This window comes from Coenobita brevimanus, chromosome 107 (genome assembly GCF_032717465.1).
Source record: "Coenobita brevimanus isolate Jiangsu-jjx chromosome 107, ASM3271746v2, whole genome shotgun sequence".
NCBI classification, from domain to species: domain Eukaryota; kingdom Metazoa; phylum Arthropoda; class Malacostraca; order Decapoda; family Coenobitidae; genus Coenobita; species Coenobita brevimanus.
In genome coordinates, this window is record NC_137060.1 from 5,537,282 (window position 1) to 5,561,178 (window position 23,897).

Below are 23,897 nucleotides of genomic sequence, written 5' to 3' on the forward strand. Positions count from 1 at the left end.
CCCCATGCATCACGAATTAAGCCTATTCGGCGTTCATAATTTCAGCTGGTAGTTTCGTCATCCTATGTTCCCAGTTTTGAAAATTATACAGTAAACTCCCAATTATCCATCTCAGCACTACCCAGCATACGACATTATCCAGCATAGGCAATGACTGAATTAAAATGGTACCCAGCAGTAAGCATAAAATCTTTGATACTATCCGGCATGAAGAACCCTTTCTTCTGGCTAAAAGTACATTACTGTATTATCCTGCAAGAGACAGGTGTTGTCATCAAACATCCAGCCATAATCACAGAAAGAGAAAATAAAGAAATACAGTGTCCTAAATGAATGGGGTTATACTGTACTGTAATATGAAAGTGAGGGAGGGTTGACAGCTGGTTGGTCTAGTAGCTCACAGGGTGTTGATAGAGAGATGCAGTGGTAGGGAGTACAGGAGTTTTGATTGGCTAAGGCAGGAGAGGGAGAATTCTAATGCAGGGTTTTCTGGCAGCAGGAAGGTGGATGTTCTCTCACTCTCCATTTCACTGCCCCGTCACTATGGTGCCCATATACAAATGAGCATTGCACTCTATGTTTCTTCCAAAACATTATTCATCATCATCATCATTCGGACCTCCTTTCCTGCCACCCTAGGGCAGGGTGAGCAGTAGCAATGTCCAGACAACCCAAATTTGCCCAATCCAATGGACCATGCTTCCATTCACTCATCACTCAAGCCCCCCGAATCCTGGCTCTATCGGATACGCCAAAAAACATTCACCATGTTCTGTAGCTTCTCATAATCATATCCAATAGAGTCAATCCAGATGTTGCCATGTTAAAAAGGGGTGCCAAAATCCCTGACCATGCACTTCTCCTCACAACATTCATTCAGTCAGCTCAATCTCCTGTCAGTTCCCTAGCCTCACCGACTTCCAAACCTCTCTTCCTCACACATTCATCCACCATATCTCCCCACCTTCTCCTTGGCCTACCTCGCCTCCTCCCTCCTTCGAATTCGCTCAGATATACCTTTTTCACCACTCTATTGTTATCCATTCTCTCCACATGACCACACCGTCTCAGGACATTCTCTTCGATTCTGATGTCCACCGACTTCCTCGCTCTGCATCATTCACGAATCACACCATTTTGTATCCTATCCACCCTCTGTACTCCACATACATTCCTCAGCAGTCTCCACTGCTCTTACTCTTGACTTTTCGTTTTCATGCCACACCATAGTCTCACATCCATGTGTTAAAGCTGGCACTAACACTCCTTCATGTAAGTCTCGTGCAGCTGCAACACTCAAGCCTCTGATTCTTATCAAGGCCTTCATAGTACCAGCTCCTTTTCTTCCTTGTGTCACTCTATTTTCAACTTCTTTTGCACATTTTCCTCGCTTTTCTATCACTGTACCCAGATATTTGAACTCTCTCACCAATTCCAGTCTCTCTCCATTCACTGTAACATCGCACTGGGAGTCACCTTCTATCTCAATAACCATCACTTTACTCTCTTCTACATTTACTCTCAAGGCACTTACAGACATCAGCAAAACTCTGCACAAGCCTACCAAGTTCTTGTCCGGTACTTGCAAGCAGTACTGCATCATCAGCATACAACAAATTTGAGATATTCCATCCATCACCATTCATTACCAATGCCATCCCTCTCTCCATTACTTGTGTATTTACTTCTCTCATCACCCCATTCATATATATACTGGACAACCATGGGGACATCACACAACCTTGTCACACACCCACACCAATCGTGAACCATTCACTTTGATGCCCATTAACCTTTACGCATGCTTCACTACCATCATAAAAACTCTTGAGGGCATCTAGCAGCTTACCCTCTACATCGTACATGCACAAAACTTTCCACAATCCTTCTCTGTCCACTTTGTCATATGCTTTTTCCAGATCCATGAATGCCATAAACACCTTATGGTCCTTCTCACAAGCCTTCTCTACTATCTGTCTCACTGCAAATATTTGGTCCACACATCCCCTGCCACTCCTAAAGCCACCCTGTTCATCACTCACTAGGACTTCTGATATCTCTCTTACTTTCTCTATAATAAGTCTTCCATATACCTTCCCTACCACACTCAATAAACTTATGCCATGATAATTCTTGCACTCACTTCGCTCACCTTTATTTTTGTACAGGGGTACAATCACAGCCTTCTTCCACTCTGCAGGCACAGTTTCACTCCTCCATGCCTTCTTACATATCTCCAACAAGCACTTCATTCCACTCTCTCCATTACTGTACACTTAAGAATCTCTGCATACACCTCATCAACCCCAGCTGCTTTCCCATTTTTCAGCCACTTCACAGCACTCTTCACCTGTGTGAGTGTCATGTTTCCTGGTACTCCACTCCTTCTCTGCACACCCCCAAAACCAATCATGTTTACAGCTGCTCTGCTCTCTCTATTCTCATTCATCAGGCTTTCAAAATATTCTTTCCATCTGGTCCTTACTTCATCTCCATGGGTTAATAATCTACCACCTACATCCTTCACACCATCACATTTCTTTCTGCTTTCACTTCTACATTTCCGCACCACTTTCCAGCATAACTTTCTATTTTCAGAGTAGTTCGCATTCATTTTTCTTCCTAGATCATCATTTACCCTCTTCCTTTTCCTCTTCACAAGTCTCTTTACATGCTACTTGCTCTCAGTATACTCTGTTCTTAATTCAACTGACCCCTTATCCTGTAACCACTTTAGCCAACTTCTCCCTCTTTACCTCCACTGTTCTCTTTACCTTCTCATCCCACCATGCCGTACCTTTCTTCTTCGTTGTTACTCTTGCCACACCACACACCGCTTTAGCATTCCTTACTACGCAATCCCTGTATGCATTCCACAGGCTGTCCAGATCTATTTCATCCCAATTCAGTAATTCTAACACCTCCTCTACTTTGGTCCTGTAATCATCTGCCATTTCTTTAATCCTCAGCTTCTCAACTTTGTCTTTCTCCCTGACTGCTCCTCTCTCTCCTGATCCACCTCACTCCTCTCAGCTTGATCTTGCATACCACAATCATATGATCTAACAGACCTCCACATCGTCCTCTCACGGCCCTCTTATAAGCAACCATTCCCATCATCAACCTCTCTATGAGCACATAATCAATCAGGCTTCTTTCAACACGATCCCCATTCCCTCTATATCATGTATATTTATGTGCATCTCTGTGTTTGAAATATGAGTTACAAATGCACAACCTCCTCTCCTGACACATATCCTTTAGTCTCTTCCCATTATCATTTTCTCCTGGTACTCCATAACAACCCATTATGTCATCCTCATGACCAGTGCCTACTCCTCCATTCATATCCCCCATTACAATCACTTTATAGCTCCTGGGCATTTCTCTTACTACTTCACCCAGCTCATCCCAAAACCTGTCATTCTCTCTCTCACTCCTGTTATTATTATTATTAAATGACAATGTTGCAATGGGTTTCCCTCCATAACCAGGCTGGCCTTCTAGTGCTGCTGTGGCTCTCTGACATGTACTGCTCCCCCCGCCCCCCTCTTGCCACGGAATTCTTCACCTTTGCCATTCCTCTCCTCATGCATGGGCTTCTAAGTACAACTTACTGCGTTCTGAAGAATGCATTACTATACCGTACAAGCGACTATTGCATTCGCTAAGGTACAGATGAAAGTGTATTGGAAAGAAAAGTTGATTAAAATGTGTTACTAAACAAGAATAGTTGAAGAAAATGTGTTTATTTTACTAAGCAAAATTATCATGTTACAAAGGAACCATTAAATTCAAATATAAAATCATTTAGATAAATGTTTCTTCCCTAGTGAAGTTTGTCCTTGCTGCTATGAGACGAAAGTTTTGTTTTGTTCTGTATCGCAGAGTCATCTGCTAGAATACTAATCGATGAAAGTACAGTATGGTGTACACAGTACAGCACAGTGATACATGCTTCATTTTACTTTTTTTTTTTTTTTTTTTTTTTTTTGGGGGGGGGGGGGGGGGGGGGGCGGCGGCGGCATTATTGTGCAGTATTCTCAAATACTGACCACTATCATCATCACCACCATCAACATGAAATGTGATTCTGTATAGAAAATTACAGTATACATCACAGTACATACAGTATTACAATATTAGAAATGTCTTTTAGCTGTTTTTCAATTATTTATAGTAATTACAATGAATGTGTTTATACATTACAGCCGAGTGAAAGAAAATGGGTCTCCCGGCTTGGGGGGCTTTAATATTGTCCTCAACAACAACATGAAACTACTTTTGTACATAAAATTACAGTGTACTTATCAGTATATTACAGTATTTTATTGTTAAGAACATCTACTAGCAGTTTTTTGATGTTTTAAAGTGTTTCACTGTAGGGGGTTAGATGGTGGATATGTGTTACAGGGCTGGGGTTTGGGGCCCCTAGGGTGGATTTTTGCATAACCTGGCATTTTGATAGTATCCGGCAGACCTTTTGTCTCGATTATGCTAGATAAGTGGGAGTTCTATCTATCTATCTATCTATTGCCAGATGCCTCAATCCCATTTGGGATGGCCAAAAACAAATCGCTTCCAAGTCGCCCTGTCCCCTGCCATTTCACTGCCCTGCTCCCAACTCACACCCCCCTCTCTCATAAACCTCTCCACCCCATCCCTCCATCTCATCCTCGGCCTCCCCCTCCCTCTTCCCCCCTCCACCTCACTCACATACACTCTCTTCGTCAGTCTTTCACCCTCCATCCTCTCCACATGGCCAAACCACCTCAGTGTGTTCCTCATAACGCTTCCTATCACATCCACATCAACACCACAGCACTCCTTTATATCCTCATTCGTCAGCCTGTCTCTCCATGTGACTCCACAGGCTCCTCTTAAATAACTCATTTCCACTGCTCTCACTCTTGACTTGTGTCCTTCCAACAAAGTCCAAGCTTCACTTCCGTACGTTAGAGTTGGTATCACAATACTGTCATGTAGTAACTTTTTCACTTCCATACTCACTTCCCTGTTTCTTATCACTGCTTTCAAAGAACCAGCAACCTTTCTTCCCTGCTGTACCCTTTCAAGCACTCCACCCTCCAAACCTCCATCCTTACTCATCACACTACCCAAGTACTTAAACGTACTCACATTTTCCAATTCCTCACCATCCAACCTCACTGTACATTCACTGACTTCACCTCTCTCAAAGACCATCACTTTACTCTTCCCTACATTCACCTTTAGATTCCGTTTCTTACACACTCTCTCAAACTCATCCACCAAGCCTTGCAGCTCCCCTTCGTCTTCACTCAACAACACAGTATCATCTGCAAACAACAGTACAGGGAGTTTCCAAACACTATCCTCTCTCACCAGGGGCACTCCAACATCCACTACCCTACCTTGTACCTCTTTTATTACCCCATCCATGTACAGATTGAACAACCATGAAGACATGGCACATCCCTGTTTCAACCCAACTTTTAAAGAGAAAAATTCACTTAGTTCACCATCCACACGCACTGCAGCCTTTGCACCATCGTACATACTCTTCACAGCATTCAAGTGGGAGTTCATTTTACTTTTTTCATAAGTAACATTCGATACATTCACTTCAGCAATTACCAGATGCAGCAATAATCTGTTTCAAAAACTAAGTGATAGGTGTTTCAAAATAAACATGCAGCGAGACTTGTAATATTGTATGATGTATGCTATTGCACCAATTGTCGTTTTAGGTACTCTAGTAATTGTTCTGCAATATTTTCCTTAGTGAATCATGTCTAAAAAAAAATGGTAAAATAACTAATGATTACATTATTGCAGAATTTATGTATCATCATCATCATCTGGACCTCCCTTCCCACCCCAGGGCAGGGTGAGGAGTAGCAATGTCCAGACAGACCAAATTTGCCCAATCCAACAGGCCACGCCTCCACTCACTCATCATTCAAGCCCCTGGAATCCTGGCTCCTTCATCATCATCATCATCTGGACCTCCCTTCCCACCCCAGGGGAGGGTGAAGATTAGCAATGTCCAGACAGACCAAATTTGCCCAATCCAACAGGCCACGCCTCCACTCACTCATCATTCAAGCCCCTGGAATCCTGGCTCCTTCAGATACGCCAAAAACATTCACCATGTTCTGTAGCTTCTCATAAACGTATCCAACTGAGTCAATCTGGATGCTGCCACGTTAAAAAAGGGAGCCAAATCCCCGATCATGCACTTCTCCTCACAACATTCATCCAGCCAGCTTGATCTCTTGTCAGTTCCCTAGCCTCACCGACTTCCAAACCTCACTTCCTCCCACACTCATCCACCATATCTCTCCACCTTCTCCTTGGCCTACCTCGCCTCCTCCCTCCTTCAAATTTGCTCAGCTATACCTTTTTCACCACTCTATTGTTATCCATTCTCTCCACATGACCATACCATCTCAGTACACTCTCTTCGATTCTGGTGTCCACTGAATTCCTCACTCCACATCTTTTACGAATCACATTATTTCGTATCCTATCCACCCTCTGTACTCCACATACACTCCTCAGCACTTCCATCTCCACTGCTCTTACTTTTGACTTTTCATTTTCATGCCACACCATAGTCTCACATCCATATGTTAAAGATGGCACTAACACACCTTCATGTAAGCCTCGTGCAGCTGCAACACTCATGTCTCTGTTTCTTATCAAGGTCTTAACTGCACCAGCTACCTTTCTTCCTTGTGTCACTCTACTTTCAACTTCTTTTGCACATTTTCCTCTCTTTTCTATCAATGTACCCAGGTACTTGAACTCTCTCACCAATTCCAGTCTCTCTCTCTCCATTCACTGTAACCGCACTGGGAGTCACCTTTGTTTTAATTTTTGTTTTTGTTTTTGAAGGCTCCAACATGCTTGGATGCGTCGGCCTTGGTCACCTAACGGTGGTTTTCCATGCTGCACGATCTACTGCAGGCTCCCTGTTCAGTCCCTTAACCCTGAGGTCACACTTAATAACCTCGTCCCATGTCTTTCTCGGTCTACCTCTCATAAACCCACCCCCAATATTAACACTTCTCACCTTCTGCACCCAATTATCATCCCCCATCTTCTCCACATCCCTAAACCATCTCAATCTACCCCTCCTCATCACAACACCAATACACTCCAGTCCCATCCTACCTCTCAACTATTCCATCGTAAACCCAGCCCCCCCAGACCTTGCACCCAGGGATGCACAGCACATCCACCTAATCACTGTCATTTCTGTTTGTCAGGGCCTGTGAATATCCTCCTCCTTTACTGCCCAGGTCTCACTACCATACAGCATTACACTCCTAACACATCCTGCATAAAGAGACACCATAGTACGTAGGGAGAGTCCTCTCAGTGTCACGAGAGGCAACAGTTCCCTGAACTTCTTCCAACTACTTCTCACTCTAGCCACAGAGCTAGCTCCAGCCCCACCTCCAGCACACAACATGTCTCCCAAATAACAAAACACTTCCACACACTCAAGAGACTCACCAGCAAGTTCAATCCTTTCACACCTGACAATCTCCACCTGTTCTCCCCGACACACCGTACACATAAAATCAGCACAATCTCACATTTCGCAGTCTACCTCTGATATTACTACATTTCTTGTGCACCCAATTATCACAAACACTGCACAAGATAGAATTACTTCCCATGCCCTTGTGGCAAACTGCACATGGCCACTCTCCCTCTTCTTTGACAGTACCACCACCAACCCTAAATATCATTATTTTTGTTTTATCTGCATTTACCCTTAAGCCCTTGTGTCCCATACCATCTCTCCACTTCCTAAATCTTTTCTCCGGCTCCCTTTCGCTCTCTGCAATCAACACCAAATCATCAGCATACAACATCTCTCATGGGAGTCCGTTTCTGAAGTCACGTGAGAGGGCTTCAAGTACCATGATAAATAACATGGGACTCAAAACAGATCCCAGATGCACACCAATGTTCACGGAAAACTCATCACTCAAATCTCCTCTCATTCTTACCTGGGTGCGAGCACCCACATACATAGCCATAACCACCCACTCCTCCAAGCCAAGCTTTCTCACTGCCCACTTCACCACCTCTCTAGGGACTGTGTCAAAGGCCTTTTCCAAATCAACATAAACAAAATACAGATTCCTTTTCTTCCCAATATATTTTTCCTGAAGCTGTCAAGCAATGAATATGGCATCAGTGGTCCCCCTGCCTGGCATAAACCCTAACTGCATCTCATCAATATTCATGCTTTCTCTAATCATACCTTCTAGAACTCTCTCCATTACCTTCATTATCTGATCTAAAAGCTTTATACCTCTATAATTTCCTCTTTCCAGGGCATCATCCTTCCCATTATACACATTTACAATTACACTCTTCAACCAATCAACTGGGACAACACACTCATATATAATCATATTTATCATGTCAGTGACTAACTTCACCCCTATATCTGCTGAGGCCTTCAACATTCGGTAGTCAACCCAGACACACCTGCTGCCCTCCCCGCCTGCAACCCAAACACACCTGCTGCCCTTCCCACCTGCATCCTGCCTATTGCCTCACTCACGGAAGCAGCATCAATCAAAGACCAAAGGCCAAACACTGGATCTGCTGGCTCCAAACCTTCCCTGCCCCAGTCAAACTCCTCATTTAACAACTGACTATAATGCTCTCTCCATGCATCTTTAATATCCCCACTGTTCACCACTAACTACCCTTCCTTCATCATTCTACACACACTGCTCACCTATAATATCCCAATTATCCCTCTTCATTTGATTTGCCACCTTAAATATCATATTTTTCCTTTCCCCATAATTTGAGTTATCATGTAAAAGTATCTGTGACTCAGACTTCGACCTGTATACCTCTCTTCTAGCCCTATGCTTGGCAGCCAAGTATTCCTCCTTGTTACCACCCTTCTTCCACTCCTGGAAAAGCCTTCTTTTCCCCTTTACTGCAGCTTCTACACCCTCATCCCACCACCAAGTTACTTTATGTCTTGGTGGGCTTCTTGTCCAACCGCATGTTACATCAGTAACTCTCAAGAGGTTGTTCCTGAGGGCTCTGTACTGTTCATTAATGCCTCTGTCTACAGCTCCCTATTCAGCCACTACTCTCCTCATCTCGCTATAGAAGGCATCCCTTACTACTTGGTTTTCCAGCTTCCATATTTTCCTCCTAGGTACATAAGTCCTCTTTTTCATCACTCGTTCTTGAAGCACCATATCACGAACCAATAGTCTGTACTGCTGCACACAGCTCGCTTCCTATAACTTTAACATCCCTCACTAACCTCCTATCAGCCCTCCTAACCAGAAAATAATCTATCTGACTGCTATTTCCCCCAGACTCATACGTAATTAACCTACTCTCTGTTTTCCTAAAATATGTGTTGCACACAATCATGTTCATTGCCTCCCCAAACTTGAGTATTCTTTCCCCTTCTGCGTTCCTTATACCATGCGCACATCCCCCATGTATTCCTTCATAACCTTGAGCTGCTTCACCTAATGACCATTTAAGTCCCCTCCCAAATCCGCTATCTCATCACCCCACATACCACCTATACACGTATTTAATCATCCCAAAATCTAACTTTCTCTACTTCATCTAAGCCTGCCTGTGGAGCATATGTTGATATAATTGCAGTTATCTTTCCACGAAACAGAATTTTCACTACCAATATCCTATCGTTTACACTCATAACATATTCCACCCATTTCTCCACAACCATCACACCAACACCCCCATATCCATCTGTACCCCCCTGCCAAAACAACTTATAGTAACAATTCTTCCCAACAATCTTTCTGGCTGATCCACCCTCGTACTGGACTTCCTGCAAACGTCACATCCACCCACCTCCTACTGAATGCCTCAACGACTTCCCACAGTCTTCCCTTCAAACTTCCCACATTCCATGAACCCACCCTCATCCCCCTGGGCAATTTACTGTCCTCAGGCTTGCTTTGAAAGTTGTTCTTGCATTTAGTCATAGTCAGTATTAATAAAGGGAGTAGACAAACCACAGGCCCCACTCACTGCACAGTCCCAGGTCCAAGCAATGGATCTGGGACCCCTGACCCACCAGCTAACCAGTGGCTGTGGTACTGGCCTCTTAATAACTGTTCACTGATAATTATTATGTACTGTTCACTAACAATTATCATGGAAGAGATTTTAGAAAGCATCCAACTGCGTGAGCCAGGAAGAGGAGACTGACTTCAACTGAGTTATCAGGTTAGTACTGGCAACTCTTGGGAGTTTGTGGCCAAGGCAATTGCAGCATTCTACCAACCTCAAATGGATCAGCCACAAGATCCCCAGCAGCCTGCAGCTTGTTTGCCACCCCAGCCAGGCGGGCGGGACCATTTTCCATGATGGCTGAATAGGATTCGCCATATGCCAGCACGACATGGCCAGTCAGGGTGGCTATTGTCATCAAGTATGGGTCAATCTGGAAAGAGGTGGTGGTACAGTGGTTAGAAGAGTGATATCTTGCTTTAAAGCACTGTAAATCAACCTGTAAAGAGGTGGTGGTTATGGTGATTAGCCTACTGGAATTATATACTGCTACAATGGATTGGGGATCAACCAGCAAAGAGAGGTCGGTGGTGGCTAGACAAATGATCTGCTGTCTAAAGAGATGCAAGGTAAATGCTACATTTTATATAAAACTTCTGGAAGTCATGCACCCTACTGCATTACAGTACCGGTATTTTATCAAGATCATTCCAACACAAGAGCCTAATTCTATCTGTCTATTGTCAGACGCCTTAATCCCATATGGGATGGCCACAAACAAATCGCCTCCATGTCGCCCTGTCCCCCGCCATTTCACTACCCTGCTCCCAATTCATCCCCCCCCCCCTCTTGCATACCTCTCCACTCCATCCCTCCATCTCATCCTTGGCCTCCCCCTCCAGCTCCCTCACATACACTATCCTCATCAGTCTCTCTCTCTCCATCCTCTCCTCATAGCCAAACCACCTCAAATTGTTTCTCCTAAAGCTTCCTATCACATCCACATCCATGCCACAACGTTCCTTCACACCCTCATTTGTTAATCTCTCTCTCTCTCCATGTGACTCCAAAGGCTCCTCTCAAATAACTCATTTCCACTGCTCTCACTGTTGCCTTGTGTCCCTCCAACAACGTCCAAGCTTCACTTTCATACATTAGAGCTGGTATCATCATACTGTCATGTAGTTACTAACTTTTTCACTTCCATGCTCGCTTCCCTGTTTCTTATCACTGCTTTTAAGGAACCAGTAACCTTTCTTCCTTGCTATACCATTTCAAGCACTTCACCCTCCAAACTTCCATCTTTTACTCATTACACTACCTAAGTACTTAAATGTACTCACGTTTTCCATTTCCTCCTCATCCAGCCTCACTGTACATTCACTGACTTCACTTCTCTCGAAAACCATAACTTTACTCTTCCCTACATTCACCTGTAGATTCCACTTCTTACACACTCTCCCAAACTCATCCACCAAGCCTTGCAGCTCCCCTTCGTCTTCACTTAACAACACAGTATCATCTGCAAACAACAGTACAGGGAGTTTTCAAACACTGCCCTCTCTCATTAGGGCCACTCCAACATCCACTACCCTACCTCGTATCTCTTTTATAACCCCCATCCATGTACAGATTGAACAACCATGGAGACATGACACATCCCTGTTTCAACCCAACCTTCAAACAGAAAAATTCACGCAGTTCACTATCCACACGCACTACAGCCTTGGCACCCTCATACCTACTCTTCACATCATTCAACAACTTTCCATCTACTCCATATATTCTTAATCCTTTCCACAATCCTTGTCCTTCCACCTGTTTCTTAGGACTTACAACTTGTCTAACCACCCTGTTTCTTAAGACTTACTGTCCTCTTTGTATCTGAAAATTACCATCTACTATGTATCTGCAAATTAGCATGCATGAAGTACTTTCTTCAAAGCACAAACGTTCGTTTTTCGTTCGTTTTTGAAGGCTCCAACATGCATGCATACATTGGCCTTGGTCACCTAATGGGGGCTCTCCATGCCGCTTGATCTCTGGCAGCCTCCCTGTTCAGTCTCTTAACCCTGAGGTCACACTTAATGACCTAGTCCCAGGTCTTTATTGGTCTACCACTTGCAACCCCATCCCTAATATCAATGCTTCTCATTTTTTGCACTCAATTATCATCCCCATCCTCTCCACATGCCCAAACCACCTCAATCTACCCTTCCTCACCACATCACCAATACACTCCAGTCCCGTCCTTACTCCCAATTCTTCCATCGTAAACCTAGCCTCCGCATGCCTTGACTCATGGATGCATTGCACATCCACCTAATCATTGTCATTTCTATACATATGAGCCAGCGAATATCCTCTTCCACTACTGCCCACGTCTCACCACCATACAACATTACACTCCTAACACATGTTGCATACAAAGATCCCTTAGCATGGAGGGAAAGCCCTCTCAATGTCAGGAAAAGAAACAGCTTCCTGAACTTCTTCCAACCACTCCTCACCCTAGCCACACAGCTAGCTCCAGCCCCACCTCCAGCACATAACATGTCTCCCAAATAACAAAACTCTTCCACACACTCAAGAGACTCACCAACAAGTTCAATCTTTTCATGCCTGACAATCTCCACCTGTTCTCCCCGACACACTGCACACATAAAATCTGCATTATTTTGCAACCTACCTCTAATACCACTACATCTCTTATGCACCCACTTATCACAAACACTGCAAAAGATGGGATTACTTCCCAAGCCCTTGTGGCAAATTGCACATGGCCACTCTCCCTCTTCTACAATGGCTGTAGAAAACTTCACATCTTATTTACAGAAGCCCATATACAGTACATGAAGTCTCCATTACTTGTCACCTTTCTAATATTATTTTTATTTAAGTCAACAGTAATATACAGATAAATTGCCTCTTAAAGTTGCATTGTTACCTATAAAGTTGATTTGCTACTCTCCCACTTTAACCCCTTCACTCTGATGATGTCACATTCTTACTGCCTTTAGAGGATTTCATTCAGCTTATGGAGAAAAATCAGGTAAAGAAGATATTCATGAAGACTTTCAAATCCCCAAACACAAATTATTATTACTGCTACAAATCTCCCTAAAGTTTAACACAACGGTCTAGAGGAAGCACAAATAAAATATACAGTAATTAATAAATTATCAGATTCAAGAAGTTAAAAGTACTATATGTACAAAAAAATTGTGATAGTTTGAAACACATCCCTAACTACAACTGCCAAATCAATACTATTTACTTCCCTGCTAACATTATCAAATCACTCTCAGGTGGGAAACATTCAGCCAAAAGTCTAAAATTAAGCTGCAACTCTTCACATTTCTACAAATCTTAATATGATACACATCATTTATTTCTTCTTTCCTCACAACTTTCTGCAACTGTTGTGAAATAACAAGTTGGTTTGGAAACTTGGTTTAGTTTCCATCCCATAAAAGAAATCAGCTGTACCATGGCCAACCTTCATATGGGAATTTTGTAAGAGTTAGCATGGCATTATTCTTATGTATGTATGTATGTATGTATAGGCAGATGCCTTAGTCCTGGAATTTTGGCCACAAAAAATCACCTCCACCTGCATCTGATGCTATCAGACAACCCTTTTTCGATGTTGCACCATTCCCACTCCTATACCTTCAGCATGAGAGAGAGAGAGAGAGAGAGAGAGAGAGAGAGAGAGAGAGATAATGTACTGTACCTCCTTGGTAGCCATCTCCTTCATGTGACAGAGGGCATCTGCCATGGCCATCCTGCCTTCAGCATCAGTGTTGCCCACTCTGACACGTACACCAGCATGCGATGTAATGATCTCATCAGATACATAACAGTCAGAACCCACACTGTTGCGCACCATTGCCATACACCCAATTACCTATAGAAATAATACACAGGTATGTACAATTGCTCCAAAAGTACCAGTGCACAGTTCACAGACAATATACCACAAGCGATGGCTATCACATAATACCCAATGATTTCACCCCACACAGGTAAATCTACTTTCATGAGGATGCATTATATTGCTTGCTTGTGACATATCAATTCAATACTTTTATCATATAAATAATCTGATGATAACCGATTCATCTTGGAACATTAGAAGCTACGCTGATCAATTAGGATACGACTTTTTGGAGCTAGTGTGCATACAATAAAGGTTGCAATATAGGAGTATGAGACGAGAAGAAAAGGCCTATTAAGTCTTTCACTGCAGTTGATTTACATTAGAGTTTACAATTAAGGATTGCTGACAGTACATGTGTATGTCTTTTCACTTGATGGCAAACTCTGCATGTGTTATGATCTTGAACCATTTCTATACTTAGTCCCTTTATCCCAGTGCGGGAGAGGGATGTTTTCATGAGGTGGCACCAGTATAACTATGTGGCTCCCCAGCTATGCAAACATCCCTCAAGTCCCTCCCTATCCCCCAAAAGGAAGATCGTGGACTACGACAGGTGTTCAAATTCAGTCTGCAGTCCACTGGGTTAACAAAATGAATTTGAGGTTGCAACTACTACTATCCCTGGTCTCCAGGCAGGACTTCATGCCATATCTACAATGAGCTGGATCCGAACATTCTACCCTCTACACTCACTCCTGTGACTCAACACAGCATTTCACTTTCCCTCTTCCTCTCAACATCTCCAAACCATCTCTATCTGCTGGTCTGCATCATCATCATCATCATCATCATCATCACTATCATCATAGTCATCATCTTGTCTCTTTTCCCCCATATGCAGGTGGGGTGAGGTAGGGAAGGGGTCCACCACCCACCCACTCAATGTGGTGCTGCCTTCAGGTGACTGACTAACAAATCAAATGATTTACTGTAACCCAAGAAACCATCTACTACAAAGGATGGTAACTACATAAGGTAACTTATCCTGGGGTAGTGGAGAATGAATAGTCCCCATATTCCTGGCAGACCTGAGAGTAAAATGAGAGAGGGTTGGAGAGGTCTGCGGTCCCATTCACCCATCCATCATCCAATCCTATGTCACCCCATGAGGAGCGTAGGAACCCGGGGCTAGGTGAGTTGGTCCTAACATTAAAGATGAGAGTGACCAGCCTCACTCATCCCTGAGTGGCATTATGTGAGCAATAAACCCCAGCCATCCCATGGATATAAACCTACTCAGGCTCAAACTGACTGGAGCACCTTAATTACTCACTAAACCACCACGTGCCATAATCTGGTTATATGGTTACTACCTGGCATAGTAAATGGTTTTCTGGTGTATAGGAAACTATTTGGCTTGTCACTCCGTGTAAAGTCACCACAAACAAAAGGAAGAGGAATGAAAGAAAGATACACAGAAGAGGAAGGAAGGAAAAAAGGAAGGAAGAGAGGAAAGGGCAGGCACCCGAGAGCAACATCACATCAATATCTGAAGATCTTGTTTATGATGATGATAATGATGACAGAACAGAGCTACAGAGATAAGGATCCCTCATGATTCTCTGGCTGTAGTTTGGTTAGGTCCTCCATGATTCTTGCTAAATCAGCAGATCCAAACTTAATGGAAAAAACAAAAATATATACTCACACTATGAGATTCTCTGACTATTGAGTACTACAATGATACACAAACGAAAGAAAACAAGACCCAACTTTGAAATCTTTGGCTATAGAGTACTGGAATGGCAGGGAAAAAAAAAAAAGTAAGACCCAGCCTTGAAATGCTTTGGCTACAGTTTAGTACAATGACAGACAAAAAACAAAACAAAAAAAAAAAGGTATGAATGAAACTTGAAATCCTCTGAATGCAGTTTAGTGAGAACCTGCATGAATCTGGCCACAGCAGTGGATCCATATTTGTTCCTGTGCATGATAGGGGGGAAAAAAAAAAGAAGTGCACTTGACTATGCATGATGGGAGGGTAGTAAAACTGCACTCTGAAATTACCTGACTGAGGAGTAAGAAAACGCAATAAACAATAAGGCCACACCTTCAGATTCTTTGGGCGTAGTTTGGCGAGGACCTGCATGAATCCAGCCACAGCTGCTGACCCACACTTGTCCCTGTGCATGCCAGCCATCACCCCACCGGCTTTTATGTCAGCACCACCAGTGTCGTACGTGACACCCTTGCCAACCAACATCAGGGTCTTCTCCACTGGACCTGACCCCTCGTATGTCAAGTAGATCACACGCCCTCGGTGCCGCTCAACACCTGACAAGAACATGACACAAGTACTGGATAATAATTTTTCTACTGTTTCATCATTTATAACTCACCAGCATAAAGGTCTTCCTCACCAGACCTGAATCCCTGCATGCTAGGTAAATCACATGCCCTAGATGATACTCAACACCTGCCACTTAACAGGTACAATTAGACCACACTAAGGGTAGTCAAATACTAAAGTTTGCTCACCTCTCCTGCCACTATTTAACTGTTAGATTCATCATCATCATCCAAACCTCCTTTCCCACCCTAGGGCATGTTGAGAAGTAGCAACGTCTAGACAGCCTAAGTTTGCCCATTTCAATGGGCCATGCCTCCATTCACTCATCATTCAAGTCCACAGAATCCTGGCTCCATCAGATAGGCCAAAAAACTTTCACAACGTTCTGTAGCTTCACATTAACGTATCCGACAGTCAATCCGAGCGCTATCACGTTAAAAAGGGGTGCCAAATCCCTAGGTATGCGCTTCTCTGCACAAAATTTGTCCAGCCAGCTCGGTTTCTTGTCAGTCCCTTAGCCTCACCATCTTCCACACCTCTCTTCCTCACACACTCATTCATCACATCCCTCCACCTTCTTCGCCTACCTCGCCTCCTCCCTCCTTCAAAGTCGCTCAGATATACAGTAATCCCTCCACTTTACGATGTAATAGAGCCAAAAGCATGTCCGGAAAGTGGTCCCGTCCAGAAAGTGGGCCCCAGCCTCCTGGACTTGTATTTATGGACCCTAACCTACCCTGACTCAGAAAAACACCTATACAACTCCCTACTGGACATGCATAGCACCTATTTAAGACCCAAATCACACCAATACGGGACATAAAAGACTGAAATAAATGCAAAAGAACCAGAGAATGAGGTTTTAAAGGCAAGTTTATACAATATTAAACATTCTGGGTACTTACAACAAAGCCCTGGCTCCTGGACTGGTACTTAAGGACCCTAACCCAGCCTAACTTTGAATGCCACCTAAATAACTCCCTACCGGACATGCATAGCGCATATATAAACCTATTTAAGACCCTATTCACACCAATAATGGACATAAAGCATGAAATAAATTAAAAGGAACCAAAGAATGAGGAATTAGAAGTGGCTGTACCTCAGCCAGGGTACTTACAGCATATTTGTGGCTGCCTTCTCTGGCTTTGGCAGTGGTGAAAATGCTCTTGAAGCATGTGCAGTAATCCAGTGTTGTGCTGCACTTGCAGTAATTCTTTGCACTGAGTAATAATTGTTTAACACTGCACATTGTTAAATGCACCACACACCAGTTTCAATCGTCAGTTTCAACCGCCAGTTTGCACTCCACAGTTAATCCTTTGCATTCTAAATTCTAATTTCGTAACACTGCACAACACTGTAAATTCCCGTGTGGTCTAGTGGTGAGGTATTGCAGTTTATTCACAAAAAATGAGCACATGTGGCTTCCATTACACTAAACTTCTGCTCTCGATTGGAGTTAGGTTGTGACTGTTGATGATGGGGTAACAGAGTAGCCAGATCGCAATGGCCACATTACCAAACTCTTCAATTTTCATTACCAAATTTAACTTTTCATTACCAAATTTGTAAAGATAGCATTTATTCTTCACTAATCATATACACGTGGAAATACATGTAATCACTCTTCTTATAATTAACAGCATGTTGTTTATTTTCACGCTATATAGGCTAGAAGATTAATCAGTGAGAGCAAACAATCCACCATCTCCATCCTGTGTATCCTCATACATGTGAAAAATCCGTTTGGTATTGCATTATTCTGATTAATTACCAAATGATTTTTCATTACCAAATTGGCCCATATTTGGTTATGAAAAATACCAAATGGCAACCCTGACAGGGGAAGGAGGAGGGGGAAGGAAGGAAGGAAGGGGTGAAGGGTCCATGGTGTAACAGCTGTTTGGCACCAGGCGGCAATTTCAAATTACGGGTGAGAAAAATTTGGATTTTTTTGGGATTTTTTTCTTTTTCTGGCCATTTTTGGGTTCCGAAGGTCCAGGCCCACAATGTCCAGTAAGTGGACTTAATTAGTGATAGACAATACGGTTTTCGCCACGAAAGATCCACCATTGACATACTCAATCTCTTAACTCATACCATCCATCAATCAATTGATCTTTTTGGAGAAACTCATGCAGTAGCTCTTGATATCTCTAAAGCTTTCAACAGAGTATGGCACCGTTCCCTGCTGTCCAAACTCCCTTGCTATGGACTAACGTCTTTTGTTCCTTTGATTTCTTCTTATCTTAGTGACAGGAAAATAAGAGTAAAAGTAGATGATGTATATTCGAATTTCCACTCAATTAACGCCGGCGTGCCGCAGGGATCAGTTCTGGCGCCAACCCTATTTCTGGTTCATATTAATGATCTCTTATCTGTCACTCACAATCCCATTCACTCATATGCAGATGACTCAACACTACATAGTTCATTCACACTCAGACATCCATTTACAAAGTCTAATATCTCTACCTCTCAGCTCAGTACAGCCATCTCCATAAATCAAGATTTATATACAATCAGTGAATGGGGACAAAACAACCTTGTCTCTTTTAATGCTAGTAAAACTAAATATATACAGTTTACTAGTTGACAGATATTACCAGATTCGTACATTACCTTCAGTGCTACTAATATTCCCATCTCCAAAAATATTGAAATTCTTGGTGTCTCACTTAACAGTGCTCTCAGCTGGACCTCTCATGTCAGATCACTTGCTAAAACTGCCTCAGAGAAACTTGGATTATTGTACAGAGTCCGTAACTTCTTCGCCGATGAGCAGTTAGCTATAATTTATAAGAGTCATGTACGCTCTCAGCTTGAATATTGCTCACCCTTGTGGAATGGTTGTGGAGAGGTTGCATTAAGACAACTAGACAAAATTCAGAATAAAGCTGTTAGAATCATTAACAACCCTGCCATTACATATAAACTACCTCCCCTGCAAGTAAGAAGGAATGTTGCCTCCCTTGCATTATTTTACAGATATTTTTTTGGCAAATGCTCAGACGAAGTTGCGTCCATGATGCCACCTCTCCATGCCTTCCCTCGTGCTACATGGGCATCTGGTAGCGCTCATGACTGGAATGTCACTCAATCATATTGCAGAACTTCTGCCTATCAGAATTCTTTCATTCCCCGAACTGCATCTCTCTGGAACTCGCTTCCCCAGAGTTGTTTTCCTCCAAATTTCAACCTACAACTGTTCAAGTCTAACTGTTACAGATATTTTATGAACAGAGGACACCAGTAATCTGGTGTATGGATTTTTTTTTTTTCCCCATTTGTTTTTCCTTCCTCCGTTCTGTTATTTAAAAGAAATATATATATATACATATACACATAAACAGCTATCGCAAACTGACTTAGGACCTCCCCCCATGAGGTATTAAAAAACACAGAAATCACAGTACAGTATATCACAATGTTTGTTCATGAAATGCCATTCATTAATATGATATCATGTTTCCCTTGTTTTTCAGGACCAGTTGGATGAGTTTTGGCATGGAATCACTTAGATCTCTAAAGTAATCTAGGGACATTTCTTTGCACCTAATATTTGTCAGTTCAGTCCTTAGGTTGTCCAGATTGGGTGTCTTCCTCTCTGCCATGATCTTCTTCATCTTTGTCCAGCAGTTTTCTACTGGATATAGATCCAGACTGTTGCCAGGCCAGTCGAGAACCTCAATCCGATTATCCTTAAGCCATTTTGTCACCTTTCTTGACATGTGACATGGAGCTGAATCGTGCATGAAAAAGTTGCATCCATGAATAGCAAAAAAGTTTAACAAATGATCTTTCAGAACTTGAATGTACCAGCCACCATTCATCATCAAGTTCTTAAGAAGGAAGTAAAGGCCCCCCCTTCCCATTTCACCTGAGAAACACCCCCATACCATTACCATTAACAGTTGGCACTGTGTAAGCAGCGTCATATCGACTACGGGAGGCAGGAAGACGAACTTTGGCAGAATGCACCTGGAACACTTGAAATGTGCTTTCATCAGAAAACATAACTTTTCTCCACTCATTCGATGTCCAGTGTGCATACTTCTTGGCAAACTGAATGTGCTGCTTCTTTATGCAGTCAGTGAGAAGCGGTTTCTTGGCTGCAGTGCGGCTTGGCAAACCCAGCTCCTCTGCATGCGGTGTTGGATAGTTCGAACTGAGACGTCTTGTAACAGCTGGGGATACATTCTCTTCAATTCTTCTGTTGTCAGTCGAGGATTCTTGATTACTTCCCTCTTCAGACGCGTATCTGTACACCTGGAAGTTGTCCTCTTCTTCTTTCCATCGCCATGCTTGTGCTCTGGTACCACATCAGGTGGTAGGCCGCACGCTGCAGCAAGAATCTTCATGACGGTCGACTTTGTATGTCCAATATTTTGTGTTGATAAGGACATTATCCTGCCTTCATGCAATGATACGGACCCTCTCATCCCTTGAGCAGTATTTTCCAGGCATGACAACTTGACTCTAGGAAAATAACAGGGCAAACAGTAATGCATACGAAAAAAGAGGGAGGTGCAAGCTCGGAGCAACGGGAACATATACTCCCACTCTCGCTTCTGGGCAGGCACTGACGTGCTGAGTGTTTCACCACCTCCCACCAACACCAGAGGAGTTGCCAGTTACTTCTTGCCCCCAAAATTCACTTGGTAGAGGTGGAAACACAAAGCAAAGACAGACAACTCTCCCACAGCAATTCTGTGTGTAGGTCCTAAGTCAATTTGCGGTGGGTGGGTGTATATATATATATATATATATATATATATATATATATATATATATATACACACTATATATATATATATATATATATATATATATATATATACACACTATATACATATATATACTTATATATATATATATATATATATATATATATATATGGTGCTCGATAAAAGTATTGCATGCCTATGTCAAGGCGCACAATACTTTTGGCGAAAAAAGAATCACCCTTTTTTCATTTTCGTTTTTAAAGGCTCCAACATGCTTGCATGTGTCGGCCTTGATCACCTAATGGCGGCTCTCCACGCTGCACGATCCATTGCAGCCTCCCTGTTCAGTCCCCTAACCCTAATATCACACTTAATGACCTCATCCCATGTCTTTCTCGGTCTACCCCTCATAACCCCACCCCCAATATTAACACTTCTCACCTTCCTCACCCAATTATCATCCCCCAACCTCTCCACATGTCCAAACCACCTCAATCTACCCTTCCTCATCACAACACTAATACACTCCAGTCCCATCCTACCTCTCAACTCTTCCATTGTAAACCCAGCCCCTCCCGGCCTTAGACGCAGGGACGCACTGCACATCCACCTAATCATTGTCATTTCTGTACGTCTGAGCCGGCGAATATCTTCCTCCTTCACTGCCCAGGTCTCACTGCCATACAGCAGTACACTCCTAACACATGCTGCATACAAAGACCCCTTAGCACGTAGGGAGAGCCCTCTCAATGTCAGGAGAGGCAAGAGCTCCCTGAACTTCTTCCAACCACTTCTCACCCTAGCCACAGAGCTAGCTCCAGCCCCACCTCCAGCACACAACATGTCTCCCAAATAACAAAACTCTTCCACACACTCAAGAGATTCACTAGCAAGTTCAATCCTTTCATGTCTGACAATCTCCACCTGCTCACCCCGGCACACCGTACACATAAAATCAGCATTATCTCGCAGTCTACCTCTGATACCACTACATCTCTTATGCACCCATATTTGGGAGAAAAAATTTAGCCCAAGGTTTTGGGCACTAACACGACATCACAGCAGCCTGAGGCCTTACTGCGCGCTGGTTGGCTGGTCCCTCAGTTGCCTGTGGGCTGCGAGAGAGAGGGGAACCTGGCCGCTCCTCCCTCTCTTGTTGCGCCATTTTTTACCTAGTGAACCGCAGTGTTTTGGCTTTTGCTACTTTAATATGGCCCCTACCCATGAATTGTCTAGTGAAATAATATCACAGAGCATTGCTCTAAAGGAGGCAGGCCACCCCACGATGGAAATTAGTGATTTGGTTGGTGTGGCTCGGTCGACAGTGCGGAGATGGTGTGCCCGTTACAGAGTGGAAAACAGTGGTGACATTCCTACAAAGAAACCACGGTCTGGTAGGCCCAGGAAAACTTCCCCAAGGTCTGTTAATGTGCTCAGATGTGCAGTGGAGTCTAATCCTCATGTGACTGCAAGGAGAATTAAGGAGAGCAACCTGGAAGTGTTTGGCGAGGTTCCAGTGCGCAGTTTCTCGAAGAGTCCATAAACTTGGTTACACAAAACACAGGCCTGTGAGAAAGCCTCTTCTCACTCGTTATCAGCAACTTCGTAGGCTTGCCTTTGCTAACAAGTACCCTAACTGGGGTGATGTCCAATGGTCGTCAGTGTTGTGGTCTGACGAGGCAACGTTTACCGTTACCTGTAATCGAGGAGCGCGAGTGTACCGGAGCAGAGGAAGTGACCCACTTGACCCTCGTTATGTGGAAAGCAGAGTTAAACACCCTGATTCACTAATGGTATGGGGTTGTTTCTCTGGTAAGGAGTTGAGGATGCTTGTTGTGCTTCCCAGGAACTGCAGAGTGAATCAGGACGTTTACCTGGAGCTGCTTTGTGATCATTTACCTGAGTTCTTCGAGCTCACAGGTGCATCAGTGTTTCAGCAGGACAGTGGACCTGCTCATACAGCCAAATCTGTCACCAACTGGCTTCGTGATTGCAAGGTTTCCTTCATGAAAGACTGGCCAGGCAATAGCCCAGACTTCAACCCGATAGAAAACCTCTGGTACCTTGTAAAGAAGAATCTCCAAGGGAAGGACGTGAGCTCTCTGCATAAGCTGGATGCAGCCATTCGTGAGTCCTGGGCAAGTATATCACCCCAGCACCTGAGGAACCTGGACCTTTCACTTCCACGATGTCTCAGGTCCATGAAGAGGCGCAAAGGAAACCCTACCAAGCATTAAAGGTAATTATAATGCATTATTTACATTTTTTCCACAGTTGAAAATATATATATATATATATATATATATATATATATATATATATATATATATATACATATATACATATATAGATAGATAGATAGATAGATATACCTAGGCTGCATCCCTCATGGAAAGGGAGGTAGCAGAGACAGGACGACACACTCCCAATTTACTTATCCATTCAAACACATTCATTTGCATCTTAGCCCCAAAGGGGAGAAGGGACAGATCCTCACCACACTAAACCACACGAGGGTCAACTGTGCAGTGCAATCAGTGACATCCACAGCAGGGCCCGACAGCAGAGCTGGTTTACCCCTGCCACATCATAATAGACCCATCCAATTACCTGACCTGAATAGCTGATCAGACCAAATGCTGGAGAATATTCCCCCAGGGCTGCGTCATCATTTATTCATTCACAATTTCTCTCCATTTATTTCTGTAATGCACAGCCACTCTTCCCTGCTCAACAGACATCCCTCTCCCATCCAACGCTCTCTCCGCACTGTCCATCCATCCTATTCGTGTCTTCCTTTCAGCATTACACCTCTTACATCAGTAATCTTTTTCACCAATCGCTCATTATCCATTCTCTCCATGTGCCTAAACCATCGCAACACCCTCTGCTCAACTCGATCAGC

General features: G+C 43.4%; 1 protein-coding gene across 1 annotated transcript in view; it reads right to left on the minus strand.

The window, feature by feature from the left end:
- Nucleotides 1-23,897, minus strand: part of Dip-B (Dipeptidase B) — a 103,393-nt gene that overhangs the window by 14,337 nt on the left and 65,159 nt on the right. Inside the window, exons 7-9 of the mRNA XM_080285536.1 lie at nt 16,023-16,246; nt 13,766-13,939; nt 10,304-10,462 (exon numbers count right to left, since the gene is read on the minus strand). Of these exons, the coding sequence (XP_080141662.1) occupies nt 10,304-10,462; nt 13,766-13,939; nt 16,023-16,246 (557 nt within the window). The remainder of the gene's footprint in view (nt 1-10,303; nt 10,463-13,765; nt 13,940-16,022; nt 16,247-23,897) is intronic.